General features: G+C 34.5%; 1 protein-coding gene across 1 annotated transcript in view; it reads left to right on the forward strand.

The window, feature by feature from the left end:
* The window catches only part of SGCZ (sarcoglycan zeta), a 459,487-nt gene that overhangs the window by 423,288 nt on the left and 16,258 nt on the right, over positions 1-19,941 (forward strand). The window contains exon 6 of the mRNA XM_059156376.1: positions 10,138-10,210. Within this exon, the coding sequence (XP_059012359.1) occupies positions 10,138-10,210 (73 nt within the window). The remainder of the gene's footprint in view (positions 1-10,137; positions 10,211-19,941) is intronic.

Genomic DNA, 19,941 nt, shown 5'->3' on the forward strand with positions numbered 1-19,941 from the left:
ACAAAATTATCATCTTTTGAATATACAAGGTTGTGGGTGTTTTTCCAAAATGAAAAAGGAGCGTAGAAAATTCAAATAAATCCATAAACCATGTAATATCTGAAGCCACTGAAGGCAATCAGGTACTGTCTGTTTTGGACAACTTCCCTACTGATTTTTATTTTCCTTTAACAAGCAATGGAAATGTATCCATTCGATGTCATTGTATCTGCAATTATATAAAAACATTATAAACTTTAGGGGGAGAAAATTTAAATTTTTTTTATTAATTTGACAGAGATCACAGTAGGCAGAAAGGCAGGCAGAGAGAGAGGGGGAAGCAGGCTCCCCACTGAGCAGAGAGCCCAATGCAGGGCTCGATCCCAGGACCCTGGGATTGTGACTTGAGCTGAAGGCAGAGGCTTAACCCACTGAGCCACCCAGGCGCCCCAGGGGGAGAAAATTTAAAAATTAAATGATAGAAGTCCCTGTCCTTGTGTATTCCACTAAGTAATGGTCAGCACAGTGTGCCAGTAGGAAGCACAGTCTTCCTGCCTATGACTCACAGCAGCAGAAAGCCCATCTTCTCCTCAGAGAGTAATCCAAATAGGGGTGAAAAATCTGAGGAATAAAATATGACAAAAAAGCAGAATTAAGGTATTCACTTTCCTCCCCCAAAGCAGACTGAGGTTTTCTTGCAACTAACAGTAGATTTTTTAGATAAGAGAATTTCCACAAGGATCGCAAAAGCTTAAATTGCATATAGATTGAGTGACGATTGAGTTTCTAAAGGAGAGGGTTACACAGAAAATACGCATGCATGAGAATGAGCATGACCTTAAAGAAGCAAGACTGGTATTAGATATACTATCTGCATGTTAGGTAAAATGACCAAACCTCAAAACAAAATATACTACTAGAGTAAGTATTTCAAAGCTTCCCCAAAATATTTAAATGTGGTAAAAAGATAATTCACCTAGAGATCTGGTTTTATTAATTTTCTAAATCTTTCTATGAACTCATCTCTTAGGAATTGTTTTACAAAAAATAACAAAAGCAATATAGATAGTGCACTTCTTATCAAGTTATTTCATAGTTTCACATTTTAGTTAGAATGTTTACAATGTGGTGATAAATCAGACCTTCCTGTCTTTTAATAAATCCATAATAATAGAATCTTATGACTGTTATGTTTACTAAAGATATGTTCTTGGTGACATCTTTTCATTTAGGATTTTCTAAAAGCCTTCTCATTCCTTTAGCGTATGTAAATAAAGGGCAAAATGACAACCTCAGCAATTATAGACCTTAGATTTACTTATTATTTCCTGGATGTGTATATTCACAGAGTGAATGAGGAAAGCTCTCCTTACCTCCTCTAAAACATTTTTTGGAGGTGCAAATTTGAAAGAGGTCTTATTTCTGTATCTTTTTCCTAGATGTAATTTTCATCAGACTACTTATTCGTTGGATATGAACATAATTTATTTTCTTTTCCCTTCTGTTTTCTTCACGCATGCTCTAAAATTTCAATTATTTTTGCTTCATTGAAAGCGATAGAAGGAATTAACAAATGAAGAGGTATTCTCCCCTAAATAATCAGAGAAATAAATGCCGGTAAAATGCAAACTATTTGAACATTATAAAACATGAACAAGAAGGTTGTCTGCATTATTTCTAGTCCTGACACAGTTAAGTCTTTTTTTATTAGTGACAAATCAAATATTTTTGAAATATACTTCATCTTGAAGAAATAGTTTTATTCTAATGGATTTTTCTGTCTGATTAAGTATCTTTTCCATTATCTCTTTTTATCTTTTGAAAACCTTCAGAAATGGAAGAGAAAACATGATTTGGCATCTGGGAGTAAATGCCTTGAGATATTTTTTAAATTATAAAAAATGCTGACTGACAAGGAAAAACAGATTTTGAAATAATATATCTTCAGAAATCTTGGCAGCTTATTCTCCCATCTCAAATGAACAACATGGTGAGGTTTTTTTGTTGTTGTTGTTTCCATCAGAAAGACAATTTAACAATATTGTTTCCCTGTTTCACTAGAATAATTGACATTGGCTAGGCTCATAGTAAGTTTCAATAAATTCAGATCATCACCTCAGGATATTAATAAGCCAATTTGTATTGAAGTATTAAACAGAAATATGTTAAGAAACAAAGTTCCCATGTTTTACACAGAAATTATAAATAGGATAATTTTAATGTATTCATGCTTTCACTCTTAAATAAATATAAATATTTGTAAATATATGTATCTATATAATATATATATTTGTATTATATTTGCATTATATATATATTTGTAATATATATATATATATATATATATATATATATATATATCAGTATACCAGAGGCTGAGCAGAGGGAGGAAGGGCAGAAATAACACAGATAATGTTTGTTTCACAGAGAAAATAATCTAGAATCCGACCCTAAAGAATTTATAGAGATGACCATCAAAGGGGAGAAGGATAGGGAGTATGTTGGGAAGAAGTAGTATTCATAAGAGTTCATAAACATTACAAAATTGTCAAGAGTTTTATTGTCCCTGAAGTGTAAAGTGCATAGCACTGCTAACAGGTAAATTCTACTGAGGCATTTGGACTTGACTTTAAATGATTGGATTCTGGAAGCATTTTAAGTGAGCATTACACAGTCAACTGTCTTTTATTTTTGCTTTTGTTTGTTTTAAAATTTTTTATTTATTTATTTGAGAGAGAGCAAGAAAGAAAGTGGGAGAGAGAGAGAATGAGTTGGGGGGTGCAGCAGAGGGAGGGGGAGAAGCAGACTCCCCACTGAGCAGGGAGCCTGACCTAGGGCTCAATCCCAGGACCCCAGGAACATGATCTGAGCCAAAGGCAGACACTTAACTGACTGAGCCACCAAATGTCCCTCATCTTTGTTTCAAAACAGAGAGTTAGTTGGCAGTGCTATGGAGCAATAATTGAGAGAAAGTAAAAGTAATATTGAAGTTGTGAAAAGAAGTAAACTCATAAGGAAATTGAATAAGAAAGGACACCTCAGTATACTTCCCAGTTTCTGAATTAAGTGTTTAGGGGGACACCTGGGTAGCTTAGTTGGTTAAACATCTCCTTTGGCTCAGGTCATGACCCCAGGGTCCTGGAATTGAGTTCCAGGTAGCGTGCTTTGCTCAGCACCTAACCTGCTTCTCCCTCTGCCCCTCTCCCCACTCATGCTCTCTCTCTCTCTCTGACAAATAAATAAATAAAATCTGGGTTTTTTTTGTTTTGTTTTTTTTTTAAGTATTTAGGACATGACTGTACCATTTATCAAACTGGCATTAAAAACAGGAGAAAAAACTTTCAAGGGAAGATCCTTGAAATATTGATCCTTGTCAATGTTGATAAGGATCAATAATTTTTAATTATCTCACTAATGTAAGATACCATGTTGTGCATAAGAATCCAGTGGGTTATGAACAGTATGTCTTCAATTTATTTTTTTTACTCTAGATGTGGGTTGATACATATAATTTAAAATGTAAAATTTTAAGATAGATATGATAGGTTCTAAATGAGCATGACAGGTAATAAACACTAAGTATATCCAGAGGATGAACAGATTACATTTACCTTAAGAGCTGAGAAAAGTAGTAATGAGATTTCATAGATGAGTAGAAGAAAAGAAGTGTGAGCAGTAGATGGGCCCAGATTACAAAGTCTTGTTTGAGGGTCAGAAGCAGTATCTATGAAAATTATATAGCTCCTTGTAGAGGGAAACTATCAGGAGGTTTGGTAAGTTTAATCTAGTCATATATAGGTTGTGTGTTGTGGAGTTAGCTGGAAGCAGGAACACCATTTATTATTATTAAAATATTTATACTTTATTATTATTTTTAAATTTATTTAAATATTATTTTTAATTTAATTTATTTAAATATTGATTTAATTTATTTATATATTATTTTATAATTTATAATAAAATTATATAATTTATGATTTTATATAAATATTATTTTATGATTAATTTAATTTATTTAAATATTATTTAATGTTATTTTTAAACTTATTATTATTATTAAAGTTATTATTAAAATAACACAAGTGGGGGATGTATGTTGAAAAATACTGATATTTTTTTAAGGGTAATGATGCGCTTGCAGGATTCATAGGAACTCTTTCTAATGGAGTGGAAAAAATGACAGTTCATAACTTACTTTTGCCAATATGATTACTTCATTCTTTCTCCGAAGTATCTTTTTCTTTTGATTTCTGGGACAAACTCATTTCCACTTCTATTTAAGGAGGAATGAGAAGAAGTACAGTAAACACATTTTGACATGTTTGGAGAAAAAAAAATCATATAACTTTGACTGTTAGAAAGTGAAGGTACCTTAGAGATGAAGGTACCTTAGCCTAATTTTTTAAAAAGATTTATTGATTAGAGAGAGAGTGAGAGTGCACACAAGGGGAGAAAGAGAGGGATGTGGGGAGGAAGAGAAGCAGACTCCACTGAGCAGGGAGCCTGACACAGGGCTGGAGTCCACAGCTTCAAATTCAGGACCTGAGCTGAAATCAAGAGTCAGCACTTACCGGACTGAGCTACCCAGGCGCCCCTGAGGGCCTCATTTTGCAAATGGCAACCAGAAGGCTTTACATACTTATCAAAGATCAAAAAATGAATTAGAGGCAGATCTGGGAATAGAATGAAACTGTTCCCCATCTAATCTTTGCCTTTACCAGTTTAGATAGGGAGCGAAAGGGATACAAATAAAGAAACAAGAAAAGGTATGAAGACTTCCAAAGACTGAAATAATCACGGCATAGATGTAAATTTGAAAATAATGAATACATTGGAACTTTCTGGCACTTAGGAGGTGTATGAATTAGCCCTGGACTTCTTGCATGTAGAAATTTAAAATTCAGCTTGGGATTCCTATGACTTGCGGGGGGAGGGCAGGGAGGGTTGGGTTCTCTTAAGCTCCTTGGTCTCATGTTATCTCTTCTGTCCTATAATGATCTGCGTGTAAAACTCATTCCCTTCTTGGTCCCCTCCAAAATAATAATACTACTAAATAAAAACCTCAAAACATATGAACGATCATGGTAGATTTCATTGAAAACCTGAAGGCAGCAGGAGATTCCATTTGGCAAACATCAAGACCAATGACCTAAAAATAGAATTTAAATATTTCGGTTTCTCTCTAGCCTCCTTCCCACGGTGTGAGGGTCCCATCCTTTCCTGATTCCTTTGTTCTCTTTCCGTCTGGCTTTTCTCTTTCTTCTTCTGACTCTCCAGAACAGCAGACATTGCATGCCAGGCCTTAGCCATCTCTCTGAAGCCCTTTGGACCTGATGATATGGAGACCCCAGTCTCTCCTGGGCCTGCATGTGCTGCTGTGTTCTTTGTGTCACTTCCTACAACTGCAGAGAGACATATTAACGAACACCCATCTTACGCTACGTAAAGGGCTAGAAAATGGCATTACAGAGTGAAAAAAAGCCCCGATCTCAAATACAACTTAAAAAAAAAAGAAGAAGAAGATTTTATAATTTGTAAAGAGTCTTTCAATGTAATTAAGTAAAGAAATTGTATACATTCGACAGCACAGGATCAAACTTGAAGATAATAAATAAAAAGGAATATGTTTGCCTCTGAGACCTAGATGAATTCATCCAGGACTTCAGCCGTTTTCCAGTGGAGGAATTTGAAGTGCTGTCTCAAGTTTATTAAATTTTTTGAAGACTTAAGTCTCCTAATAGTCCCGTGGACTGGATATTGGAGGTAGTGCTGCTATCATGACTCTGATTCCTGCCCCCTAAGTTCTTTGAACTAATTGCTAGTTTGGAATTCTTATAAACTCAATGACTGAGGCTTCTCATTGAGAAGAGAAATATTCTGGAGCACCTGGGTGCCTCAGTTGGTTAAGTGTCTGACTCTTGGTTTCGGCTCAGGTCATGATCTCAGGGTCCCTGGATGGAGCCCCAGGTCAGGCTCCAAGCTGAGTGTGTGGGGGGGTGCTTCTCCCTCTCCTCCACGTCCCCTCCTTGTGCTCTCTCTCTCTGTCTCTGTTTCTCTCTACCGCGAAAATAAATAAAGTCTTAAAGAAAAAAAAAAAGAAAGAAGAGAAATATTCTAAGGAATGGTGTCCTGTACTACAATTTGCTTAACTTTTCCTTCAACTTTAAAAGGAAGCTAAAACCCTGTTGGAGTTAATGACTGTTTCACCTACTCCAATTGGATGATGATGAGAATTCTCAGGATATCCTGTATAGAGAGCTAATAAGTATAAAACACAGAAAAATCATAACCATCCATTGTAGTTAGTACAGGGTCTACTATGCATTTTTATTTTAATGTTTCCACGATTTTTTAAACATCAGAGGGGGAGACAAACCATGAGAGACTGTGAACACTGAGAAACAAACTGAGGGTTTTGGAGGGGAGGAGGGTGGGGCGTTGGGTGAGCCTGGTGGTGGGTATCATGGAGGGCACGTATTGCATGGAGCACTGGGTGTGGTGCATAAACAATGCATTTTGGAACACTGGAAAAAAATTTAAAAAATCAGGATCATGTTCAATTAAAAGCAAGATCATGCTGGACATTATTTTTTATTTGGAAGAAGCTTCTTTCTCAGAGCTTATTTGGGCATCATTTCATCTTCTTTGGTTCCTGTGCACCTGCATTAGGGAAATCCTTGATTACCGAATAGAGTCTTGATTAATAAAATGCACTTGCTATCCAGCATTTAAGAATCTCTTAACAGTGTCTAAATTTCAGATTTCAGAATTCAGCATGAGACCATGTTACTTGAAGCTGACATTTGGGGCATAGAGATTTCACGTGTTAATGAGTGAACCCGTGTTGAGACCTTAATTCTGCAAACAAAATGTGTACCTCTTCTGTGGTGATTTTCATAAAGAAAAGTGTCAAAGAGAGGGAATTAAGGACCACTGAATTCTTACATTGAAACAGGCACATTTATATCCTATTTAAGAAAAACCTGACCCAACCTGTAGGGTTGGCATTTCTATCTTTGTTTATATCTAGGGTTGTCTCCTAGTGTTTGCTAACTTCAAAGTGCATAGTATATACATACATCTTAAACTTACGTCTTAAACTGTCTTTAAATGTAGAGTAGGATCACAGTCCATATATACTCTTTCTCCTCTCTAGCACAGCAGAATATGCCATCCTTCTTATTGTGTTTTGCTGCCAGATATTTATCATATGAATGACATATAGTCTTTTCTGACCCTAAAGTTTGCTTGTCTCATCTTTCCTGACCTTTGCAATAGTCAATAGTCTGTTTTCCTAAAGTCTTTAGAAGAATGTCATCACCTCAAATTATCTGAAACATCCTTCAGCACCTATACAAACAGAACTGAATGTTGTATCCTTCTGAATGACCCCATAAGACAACAATAAATAAGAAATGTTTATTTAATCGTAGGTTTAAATATATGTATATCTATATCTATCTGTGTTGTGTAACTCCTTGTCCTTTTTCTGTCCCTTTTCCTTTTCAATGCCTGTGGTTTTATAGCTTAAGAAGTGAAATAGTGATTCATTTTTGAATTTTAGATAAACACCATACCATTTTTACTATAAGTATGTCCTCTGAAAATATTGCATACTTATATTGAAAAATTTTTTCATGTTTACCTGAAATTTGAAGATAATTTGGTGTCCTGTGTTTTTAATTGCTGAATCTTGCAACTCATCTGAACGCTTTTTGTTAAAGTTCCTAATTCGAAGGAAATATGTATTTTAATTTTGATTTTTTATACTCTGAGTGTATGTGCCTGCTTCAGATGGCTTTTATTTTCCCTCACTGATTTCCTTTTAAGATTATCATTATTGCTTATTAATTGTTACCTCTTTGGCTCCTTCTAGGATAATAATGGAGAGGATGAGAGTCATTTCCTCATTATCTGGAGGTTTATAGTTAATTATTTATGTTATTTTATTCAGTTTTCAAGTTAGCCCCCTAGAAGATATGATTACACATTATTTCTTCAAGAATTGTTTATTTTTTTAAGTCATCAAATATCCACTAAACTGATACTTAGATTTAAGAACTCTATCAGTTTTTAATCCTTATTGGAAAATTAAAACTTTGATAGCATCCCCCTTTTACTTTCACTGACATATTCTGTGCAAAGGTAGTATGTGTGCCATTCTATGTTTGAAAATAAATACTGCGACTACTCTTTTTTTTTTTAAAGATTTTATTTATTTATTTGACAGAGACAGATCACAGTAGACAGAGAGGCAGGCAGAGAGAGAGAGAGAGGGAAGCAGGTTTCCTGCTGGGCAGAGAGCCCAATGCGGGACTCCATCCCAGGACCCTGAGATCATGACCTGAGCCGAAGGCAACGGCTTAACCCACTGAGCCACCCAGGCGCCCCGTGACTACTCTTTAATTATATTTTTGTCTTCTTGTCTGGGAAGTTTTCAAAGTCACAGAATAGTGGAAATTGAATTTTAAACTTTGCACATGGGTAACTGTTCTTTCTGGAAGTTGTATCTTCTTTTAAAATGCTAACGGAGTCTCTCTTGAGGTATGAAGATTTATACCTTGAAATGTTGTCTCAAATGCCACCCCCACCTCAATCACAAAATGAGGGCTTTATCTAAAACCGTTACTTTATTTTCAAAGAACTATCTCTAAGAATTTTCCACTCACAGAAATAAAATATCTTACAAAATATCAAAAGAGCAAACTCCATAAAGAATTAATTACGCCGATTATCTGTCTACATATTAAAGGCCCTACAGAGTCTCTGTAGAAAACAAAACAAAACAAAACATCAACAACTACTATAACCCAGTGAGAGGTCAACGAATCCCAATAGCTTTTAGCTTATAAACTGAAGTCTGTAATCTTAGGAATTTACTGCTGCAGAACCTTATAAATTTACCCTTAGAACCAGAAGATAAGATGAAACCATGTTACAGTCCTTGAAAAAAATCTCTTCCTCTCTGATTCAAGATCAAGGTCTGCATTGCTGTTTGATGTGGAGGAATCATCTTGTGATTTTAGTATTTATTTTCCTATAAAAATAACATATTTTTCAGGAATTTAAGTGTTAGTTAGGATTTTCTAGTGAAAATGTCTTTATTGCTTATTGAATCAATATATTTCCCATTATTCTTCACAGTAAGCATCAGCAACTTTATCTTATAGGTTTAAAATTTATATTTTTATTTGCATTGTTTGTATTATTTGCATTATTTTGTATAATTTGTATTAGTAAGCTGGTGTAGAGGCCATTGATGGAGCAGACATGACATCCCTAAACCAAAATCAAGATTAAAATTAAGATCAAGATTAAGCCAAAAGAAAATAAAGTTATTCCAAAGGGAATGATCTAAAACATTTATATGGAATTACAAAAGAAAAGAAAGATTTTGTCATCATCTTTAAATTTTTTTTTTTGCATTTTTTTTAAAAGCAAAGTCATTCTATTTAGCTGAGTCAAATTATGGAAAGGCTCTGGGAATCTGGAAAATCACATAGAGTCAATAAATGAAAGTGTAGATAGAATATAATTCAACTGCCTGGAGAGTGTTAGAGTACGTGACCTCTTTGGCTAAGTATGACCCCACATAAAGTCAACTGTAATGAATTTATTTTGAGCAGTTCGTGGCTTTAGAGAGGGCCTTAGTTCCAGCGAGGTCAAAGTAAGGTGCCATGGATAATCTCTCTAATCAAAGGTGGGTGTTATGTGTAAAAAAATTGCCAAATGCCCCCTATGTCTTTAAAGAATTAATGGTACGTTACAAGAGAGCTCACACCCCATTTTCATTCATGCTCTGCCATTTGTAGAAAGATCGAACCAAGTATTATGACCTATCCCTCTCTCAAATTCTTGTACCTGGGAAACAAGAAAGGAGAAGATGGTCTTTGCTCTTTGATCAGAGAGTGAAAATCCTTAGTGAATCTGAATTTTGCTAAATAGGGTCATCTCAAAAGTGGTCTCAGAGGGACATTTAGATTGACCCTTCTTGGCCTTTCGCTACCTTAACATTTTTTTCTAATTTTTCTCTTGCATTGTCTGTACTCCTGTTTACAGCTGTGCCATTTTGGTGTATTTGATGTATAAAGATGGAAATGAAAACTAATGTGTCTGTCCACTTGCTTTTACTGACTACTGGATTCCTGTTCTGTCCAGGCACGGAAGGAGCAGTATTCGGGCACTCTGTTGAAACACCTCACATCAGAGCAGAACCTTCCCAAGACCTCAGGTAAGTTCTGCCTCCTCCAGCTCTGTCAGACTTCCCATCACTGTTGATTTGCCCTTGATATACAAAGAAGTAAAACTGAAAATGTGCTATATACTTATATAAAAAGTTGACATTCCCTACCTACATGGTAAATATCAAGTATTTGATTAAGGACAAGAAAAGGTGAGTTATTATTCTAAATCTATATGTATTTTTGCCCCTAACAAACATACAAAAAATATCAAAATAAATATGTCAGACAGGAAGAGTCTGGAAAAGGCAGTTATAGAGGAAGTTTAGAGGAGGATTGATAAAAATCAGGATTCTGGAAAATCTGACATAGACAATGAAACACATGACACACATAGGCAGAAAGAATGAGGAGGCAGAGAGTAGGAAAAAACCAATAAATGGTCAAGGGTTGTTGTGTTGAGGGAAATACAAAGCAATGTAAATAGTAATCAGAAAAAGGCAGAGCTTAAATATCTTATAATCACTCCTCAGTCTAATATTGCCAATGGAATAGGCTGCCTCCTGATACTGTACTGTTTGTAAGAGGCACAGTTGTATATAACATACTTCACTACCTAGAAAAGTATAAGACAACTTTATAGGGATTCTTCCCAGGATAATCTCAGCCAACTGTTAATAAAACTTGAAATACTAAAGTCTAGTAAGTGATCAATGGATGTTCTTTTTTTTCAATGGCTGTTATTAACTCAATAAATGACTTAAGTTATCAGAGGATCAGAGACATTTTATAATGTGGTAACCATTTCACAATGTATCCATACAGCAAATTATTATGTAGTGTACCTAAAACTAATAGAACTTTATATGTCAATAAAAAAGATGTTTTATCTAGTTACTTTCTGATAGGTAAATTACATTCCATAATACATTTCTGTGGGATTAAAAAAGACAACAATAATGATAATTTTTTAAAAATCATATATTAAAAGTCATTTTTAAAGCTGAATCAAAATATCAACCTGGGAGATAGTCTTCTTTGTCTTGGAAAACAGAATACAAATATTAAGAAAAACACAAATTATTTCATAAAGATCTGGTTCAGCCCTTCCCATTTGGATAAGTGAAAAAATGTTCAAATGAAAATAGAAAAATAAAGTAAAAAATTTTTAATGCAAAGAAAAAAAATCCCATACTTTCACAACAGTACATTTTTCAGACCTCTATAGTTCTATGATACAATTTCCTAAGGAACTTAGTTTCTCAGTATCTGAGCATTCCACATGCAAACAAGCTGGTTAATAATAACAGAAAAAAGTAGCCATCTTCCTGTAATCAAGGCATTTTTTATTAGACAAAAATAATTTTTTACTCAATGCCAAAACCCAAAGGATTTAAGAGGGTAGACGAGTATGTATAAACAGCATCTCACGGTGTGTTATAGTTTTAACTTATGGGTCTTTTTTCAGTTCGGAATTCAGCATTTTTATGTAATTATTTATCTTATCCCTCCCCATCTAGCAAGGTTGTATGTTCCATTAGACCAGGACCTGCATCCTTCCTTGTCTATCTTTAGTGCTCTAGCAGTCAATGGTGTCTGATAAATATTTGTTCATTTGAATTGCTGAAATAACAAAACTCAATAGCGAGGATGTTGAGTGCATGTAATATAAGAAATGTCCTAGTTACTGTGCCTTAATTTTAAGACCCATGCGGCCAACATTGACTCCAATTGTTTTTGAACTGTGTTTTAGTATAGGTGCCAGAGTTTAGTGATTCATTCAATAAAAAATTATTTAAATTATGCTATTCTAAAAGAAACCTCATTTTACTTCTAACGTTTCAATGACTATATACTCATTGTATGATTCTCATTATGAAAATCTATGCCAAAAGAGAAATAAGAACTGCTCTTTTAATTACCTTGCTGACATGTCTCCAAATTCATAAGTGTGAATGTGAATTAAATTATAATTAGCATATAGTGTTTCTGGTTTTTATTTTCTAATTATCCATCAATTATTTAAATATTGCACTAAGCTAAGCTTATCTGCTAGTGCTAAAAGCAAATTAGCAACCCCCAAGATGAGTGTTACTGATCTAAATTCGAAAACTGAAACAGAAGCAAAGCACAGTAGTGATGGGGGTGTTCAATTATTCATTTGTGTACATGAAGATTAAAAGCAGAGTGTCTGAGAAGATCTTTACAAGTCCTGCTGACAATTTTCCTTTCAGGGCAGTAAGAAGTACTCTTAGTCGACACCTAATTCTAATCAACAAGGTGAGATTGGTTGGCCAGGTAAATCAAATGGTAATTTGGGGAGTAAGTAGCCATGTTGTCTTTAATTTTGTTTTTGTTGAGAATAAAAGACTTTAGACAGGTACATTTCAAAAGGTTTATTAAAGAGTATAGGTAGTATTTTGGTGTGGACATGAAGTCGATTTCTACAGTTTATTTATTCAACCAATGTTTGATGAGTGATTCATGTGTGCCAGATTTTCTGCTAATTTCCAAGTGCACTAGACTTGCAGATTTTCTGTGATGTCTTATATAGAGTGACATTGCCTTTTAGGAGGGCCCTGTGTGTTAAGAAGGTGAAAAAAATATGTTGAATAGTAAGTAAGGACATAATGGTGTATGTGTCAAGGATAGCCCAAGTATGGATGTTTTCCTTTCTTATTTTTTAAATTAACGTATAGCTAAATTATTACAGTTCAAAAGAGTTTCTCCACTCTCTGGTGAGGAGTGATGAAGCCTGCTGTATGTTGCCCAAAGTGTTTGGATCTGTGTTTCATTAACAGTTCCAAGAGGAGAAAAAAGAAAAGAAAAGAAAAAAAAAAGAAAGAAAGAAAGAAAAGAGAAGAATCCAGACTCGGATTCATTTCCGTAAAATGAACTAATATTTAATGATGTAACTGGCAACTCCTCATCAGGTTCATTCTTATATGAATATAATTTTAAACCGAAATGTTAAATTTTACAGGTTCCAAATTAATCTCTGAAAACACATAGCTCTTATTTACATCATGGCTGTGTTAAAGGAAAAGCCACCATGAGTAAGGTCGTAAGGATTTGGGGCTGAGATGTTTTGTCAATGAAAGTCTAAGATAAATTTGCTGGAAAAAAGATAATGAAACAGTATTTTGCTTCTCTCCCTTCCCCTCCCCTCCCCCTCTCTCCTTTTCCCTTTTGCTCTGCCTCTCTTTTCTCCCCGTTTATTCTTTCATGCTGTGTATGTGTTTATATATTTATTTAGAGGTAAAAGCAAGTGATCATTATGGGAAGGTTGTCTTAGTGTATAATCTTAGGAACACAGAGCAACAACTGATCTAGGAATTTGTTTGATATAATTTGAAGGAAGAGACCATAAAGGAAAGTGCAAGTATGCAGAAAGTGGTAAAAATGGAAGCATCAGAAACAATGCGATTTGCAGCTGAAAAAAACTCCCCTCAGCCCAAAGTGCTAAGACATTAAAATTGCTTACATATTCAGGTCACAGCTCGCAGTTTTTTCCCCTAAAACATTTTTCTCTTCAATTTTTCATTCATTCCATCATTGAAATCAAAAATAATTCATGAGTGGTCACTGCATACCTGATGCCATGTTAAGTATTTTATAAAGAGTGAGACACATGGTGCTTAAGTTCCTGTTAAGTCTCTATGTAGTCAGTCATTGTGTCTCACAAATTACCTTAAAAGGAGTCTGAATTCCTTTCTCAGAATGTTGTGAATTTTTCTAGAGACCGAGGGCACTCATTTTCAAACTGAGGTTCACATAACACCTTAAAAACAAAATCTTATTTAAATGATAAATAAAAGTTCATGTTCTACCCAAAAAAAAAAAAAAAAAAAAAAAAATCTTACTACATCTTTGGTGTGTAAACACAGAGAAGACTGAATTTCTTGGGGAAAAAAAGCAGGTGATAGGGTGACTGGAGTTCAACATTACTCCTTTTCTCTGCTAGAATCTCGTGGTATGCGCTCTAAGAACTAGTCTGAAATCCTTTGCTATGATTGTTATGATGCTTTCAAAATGAACACATTTGTACTTCATTAATTCCAGTGACTAATCACATAGGAATTCACAAGCTTTGCAAATAGACATGGGTTTCATTTTTCAACAGGCCCTTTTAGAGAATGTTTTGTAATAAAATGAATTTAAGTAAAAACCTCTACTATGTTGTAAAGCTTCCTCAGAGGGGGCTTGAGAATTTCTATATAAGAGAGAAACAGGGTGTCATTTAAGTGTTGATCCTATGTTGCCAAGAGTTTGCTTATTACGTAATTCTAGAAGGAAATACAGGTTTAGTCTAATTTGAGTTCCAATGTATTCAACAATATTCAAGCTCTAGAATGTCTAGGTCCAGGACTCTGTAGGGATTCTAGGCTTATTTGGAAGTCCAGAGGAAACCAATACAACCTAAGACTTAGGTAGTAAAGTTTATCAATTCTTTTTCTTTATGATTTTGGGGCTTTCTATCTTGTTTCAAAGGTTTTCTTTTTCTTTTTTTTTCTTTTTTCTTTCGGTATTTTGGTATCTCCTGTATATTCTTCTAATTTTCTGTCATTTATTTTGTATACTAGGTAATTTATTTCTTAGTAAACGTTTTGTATAAGTAAAATCGGAAATTATGTTCTGAATTTTCTTCTAATTTTCCATTGAAAATTACAGTCTGTGATTTCTTAGATTTTATATTTTGAATGGTTAAAACTAAAAATTATTCTTGCAGAGTATGTTAAGTATCTAATGTTAGTGCCTTTCGTATGGGGAGTCAATTTATTAAGCATTATTGATTAAATAACCTACTATTTTCAACCCAAAATGATTGCTACATTTCTCACAAACGAATCTCTCATAAATACTTTTGATCTGTTTTAGATTATATTATATTCCGTTGACAAATTTATAATTTTAATTCCAATCTCATTTTTTAATTAAAATAATTTCAATATTTAGTTCTGATTTTAAAAGGAAAATCTCCCACTTCAACTTCATTTTAAAAATCTATTAAGTGTCATACATTTTTTTTAAAGATTTTATTTATTTATTCATGAGAGACAGAGAAAAAGGCACAGGAAGAGGCAGATGCCCCACTGGGCAAGGAGCCTGATTCAAGAATTGATCCCAGAACCAAAAGATCACAACCGGAGCCAAAGGCAGACAGTTAACCCACTGAAGCCATCCAAGCACCCCTATACCTTTTTTCCAAAATAGTTAAACATAATGTTTTAAGTTTCAAGAGACTTTATTGGGATTTTTGTTGGGATTTTATTATATATGTTTATTGGAATTTTCATGATTTGGAAGTAAATATGAGTTTACTTTTATCCAAGTAAACTTATCTCAAATTTTTGAATTTTTAAATAATATCAGATGCTCTTTTTAGATATCCCTTTCCCTGAAATAACTGTAAAATGCAGACATTGAGTGATATAGCATTTATATTAATATGGCAATTTAGCAACAGGAATTAAATACATCTTAAAAGCATCCCTGCATGTCATTAGAATTCTTCATTGAATTTTAATAGTCAATGACAATCAAACATTAGCATCAGTTAACAGTTTTCCTATTTGGATCTCCATAGCATAATGTTTTAGAAATTTTAACCAAAAATGAACTAAATGGATGTTCCTTTAAGATCTGAGACCACATCTTCTTTCCCATCGTCTTATTGTGGAAATTCTCAAATGTACTCAATGTTGAAAGCATCTTATAGTGACCACGTTTGTACCCCGAGCTAGATTCTTCCATTATCATTCTTCTGTATGTCTTCAATCATACATGTACACATTCCACTAGCCATCTGCCAGTATATCTTATATTTTTTGCATTTGCATGTGCATTTTATAAATCTATATACTTTGCCTATTCGCTTTGGCATGCATATCATTAACTACTATTCAAGACAACTTAATTTCTTTTCTTTTACTGTAAAATAATTATGCAGTGACAGTCACAAAAATTAAGTGTGTATTTCCCGAGTTTTGACAAATGCATACACCTATGTAACCCAAATTCCTGTTATAATATAAAACATGATCACCTGGGTGACTCGGTTGGTTAAATATTTTATTTCACTTCAGGTCCTGAAACCGAGCCCTGTGTCGGGATCTGCGCTTAATGTAGAGTCTGTTTGTCCCTCTTCCTCCGCTCTTCCCCGCTACTCTCTCTCTCTCTCAAATATAAATAAATAAAATCTTAAAAAAAAAAAGACATTTCATTATCATTACCCAGAGAGTTCCCTTATGCCCCTCCCAGGAAATCCTCCCCCCCCTGCCCACCGGAAGCAATATTTTCTCTCACCTTTTTCACCCTGGATTAGATTAGATAGATTTAGGACTAAATACAAATTAATTTACAGTATGTACTCTTCTTTGCAAGATTTCTTTGACTCCACATGTTTTTGAGAGCCCTCTGTGTTGTTGTCTGTATCAGTAGTTCTTTCTGCTTTATTGCTGCTTACTAGTCCATTGTATGAACACACAATATTTTACTTTTGCGTTTTCATAATTGGTAGACACTTGGGACATAGCTGGCATGTATTAATTTTTATATGAAAATGTTAGAGCTTTTCCAAGTAATTACATTATTTTCTGCTAAAAATGAATGAGTATTTCAGTAGCTACATATCTTCCCCAGTATTCAGTGTTAGCATTCTTATTCGGTTGAGCCATTCTGATGGGTGTTTAGTGGTACTCAGTGTCTTTGATTTGCCAATACTTGATGAATAGTGGCATTAGTGACTTTTTCATGTGTATATGGAACAACATCCATGTTGGTTAGTGAAGTGTTTGTTCAGATGTTTTGTCCATATTTTAATTCCATTGTTTGTATTTTTATCTTTGAACCGGAGGATTATTTATATACCCTGGCACCAGTCCTTTGTAACATCTGTATTTTGTGGATATTGTCTCCCAGTCTATGGTATATTCGTTTTATTGACGGATTTTGAGAAGTAGCTTTTCATCTTGAAGACATCTTATTTATGTTTTAAAATATTTACTTGTTATTCCTTTTTGTGGCCTAAGAAAGTTTTATCTACTCCCAAGTCACCAAAATATTTTCCTTTAGAAGCTTTATCTCTTAGAGACACTCGGGTGGCTTTAGAGGATGCCCGGCTAGTCATCTGACTCTGGGTTTGGGCTCAGGTCCTGATCTCGGGGTCCTGGGATGGAGCCTGGGGATGGATGCCCAGCTCAGCAGGGAGCCTGCTTGAGGATTCTCTCCTCCTGCCCTTCCCCACACTTGCATGCGCGCGCTCTCTTTCTCTCTCTCTAAAATAAGTAAACCCTAAAAAATGATTAAAAAAATAAAAACCTAATGTTTTCGCTTTTACTTTTAATAGAAGTGGATGGTATAGATTGAAGTTCATTCTGTCCATACAGAGATTCCAGCACTGTTGAAAATACTTTGCTTTTTCTCATTGGATCAGTTTACTGCCTTTGTCAACAATCAGATGACCGTACTTGTTAAAGTCTATTTCTAGAGTCTCTATGTTATTCTATTGATCTATTCATTATTCTTGTGCCAGGCCAGCAACTGTCTTCCTTATTATAGCTTTTCTTGACATACTTAAAATACTTCAAAGTTGGTTTTTTTTTTGAATGCCTGGAATGCCTATGTATGTATGTACGTATATGTATGTATGTATATTATGTTCAGTTAGCCAACATATAGTATAACATTATTGTTCTTTTACAAGGCAGTTTTGGGTATTCTGAGATCTTTGCCTCAGCTACCTAATCCTAATTATGGACTCAACCACACTAAGATTCAGCTACTTCCTAAGTAAAATACAGATAGAGTACGCATGTCTCAGTATTGGTGGGATGATTATGAAATAATCCATACAAATGACTTGAAGAGACTGTCTTTTCCCCCATTGAATAGTCTTTCCCGCTTTGTTGAAAATTAATTGACCATATAGTTGTGGAAATAAGGTTTGTATTATATCTTAATGATTACCACACTAGTTTTATCAAGATTAACAAAGCATACAGTTGAAACCTGTTTAATTCAGTCTTAATCACTTCATAACTTGAAGGATTTAACAATACTATAAAATTGCTACAACTTTTCAAATGTTTTTATGTATTCTTTCATCAGCTTTACATACACAGAAATTATATAAATTATTAAGTGTGTATATACATACACATAAACACACACATACACACACACGTTTGGCCCCCAGTGCACTGATACCAGGAATTGAGTCTCAGTCTATTCAGTTCTCTTCTTTGTCCCTGGGGTTCTGTCACTGTACCAAGGGGTTTGCACTGTGCCAGAGCTTTTGGGATGACATTTGGTCATTGAGAGCCTCAGGACCCAACCTGGAATTTGCCAAGAGGTTCTCATTTTTCTCTCCCCTTATTCTTCCTTCACTGCAGGTGACCACCACCACCTTTGGTCTCTTGCCCTCAGTCACCCTGAGACATCAGTGGTCTTCTCAGACTTCTAACACCTAAAGAATAAAGGCCCTACAACATAGGACTTGACCTCAGGTAGCAGAACATGGAGAACGATTGCAAACAAATTCTGTTGATTTCCCATCCAAATCTATATCCTCTGAATCAAGAAAACAGTTCTCCAACAGGTCAAAGTACACAACAAGCTCTCACTGACTTCGGTTTCCTTCCGATTTTTTTTTCATGTGCTGAATCATTTTCAACACACTAAATGGCAAGGTTTTTTCCAGCTCAAAATGTCTATTAGATTAGGAAACTTAGAAGAGTTCCTTATCAACTTCTCTGCTCCATCTTCTGCTGTTTGGGGCAAAAGATACTATTTAGTGAATGGCAGAACTTCAGGGAAATGGGACAAGAAGGAAATGCCATCAGTATCTCAAAACACTACACCACCACATATTTATCTCTCTTAATTCTCCCAAGACGTATCTTATGACCTCATAAGCAGGCATTATAATTTTCAATGTAGAGATGTTGCTACTGAGCTACATTGCTGCTAGCTAACATTCTTGAATCCATCTCTCTCACCTCCGTCATTACTGCCTCTTTGAATAGAGATCCTCTAAGACGGCGTTAGCAAAGTACTATCCTCTGTGGCTATGCTGGCAATGGAGACTTGAGGTCTAAAATGAAGATGAATATAATAAACATTTTCTGATTAAATAATTAATAAAGACAAGAATGGAAAAACTCAAAAGCCCAGAAAGACTTAACGTGTTTTAACACCATCGTACCAAATATCAAACACAGAAGAAGTATGATTCAAAAACATGAGCACATTTAATATGGACATCTTACTATCAAATATATATGAGTAAGAACCTCAGCCCCTATCCTTGGAAACAGACTAAACCATATCAATTATTTGATAAAGTAAGCATGCTTTTTCTCCCACTTCTAAGTTCATTGAGTTGTGTTTGCTTGAATGTCAGATTCATAATCTGTTTTAGAATATTAATTCATTTTAATTAAGTACCTGTCTGACTTATGTTTGAATGGTTCCTCATATCCAAACTTACATAATTACATTTAATGTTATAGATAATTAACCAATGACAGTAGTAGTGGTCACAGATACATGACTCAAGATAGACTGTATTGGGAGATGTATTAGGAGAAATCAATTATAAAATATACAGTTTAACAGAAATGTAGATTTTATGTGCAAAGTGTGAAGATTATGAGTGAAAAAAATATAATTGTTATTTTCAAGTTTTCAAATGTGTGGAAACATGATTTTTTTTTTAGATTTTTTTTTTAATGTATTTATTTGACAGAGATCACAAGCAAGCAGGCAGGGAGAGAGAGAG

Source organism: Mustela lutreola, chromosome 18, assembly GCF_030435805.1.
Source record: "Mustela lutreola isolate mMusLut2 chromosome 18, mMusLut2.pri, whole genome shotgun sequence".
Lineage (NCBI taxonomy): Eukaryota > Metazoa > Chordata > Mammalia > Carnivora > Mustelidae > Mustela > Mustela lutreola.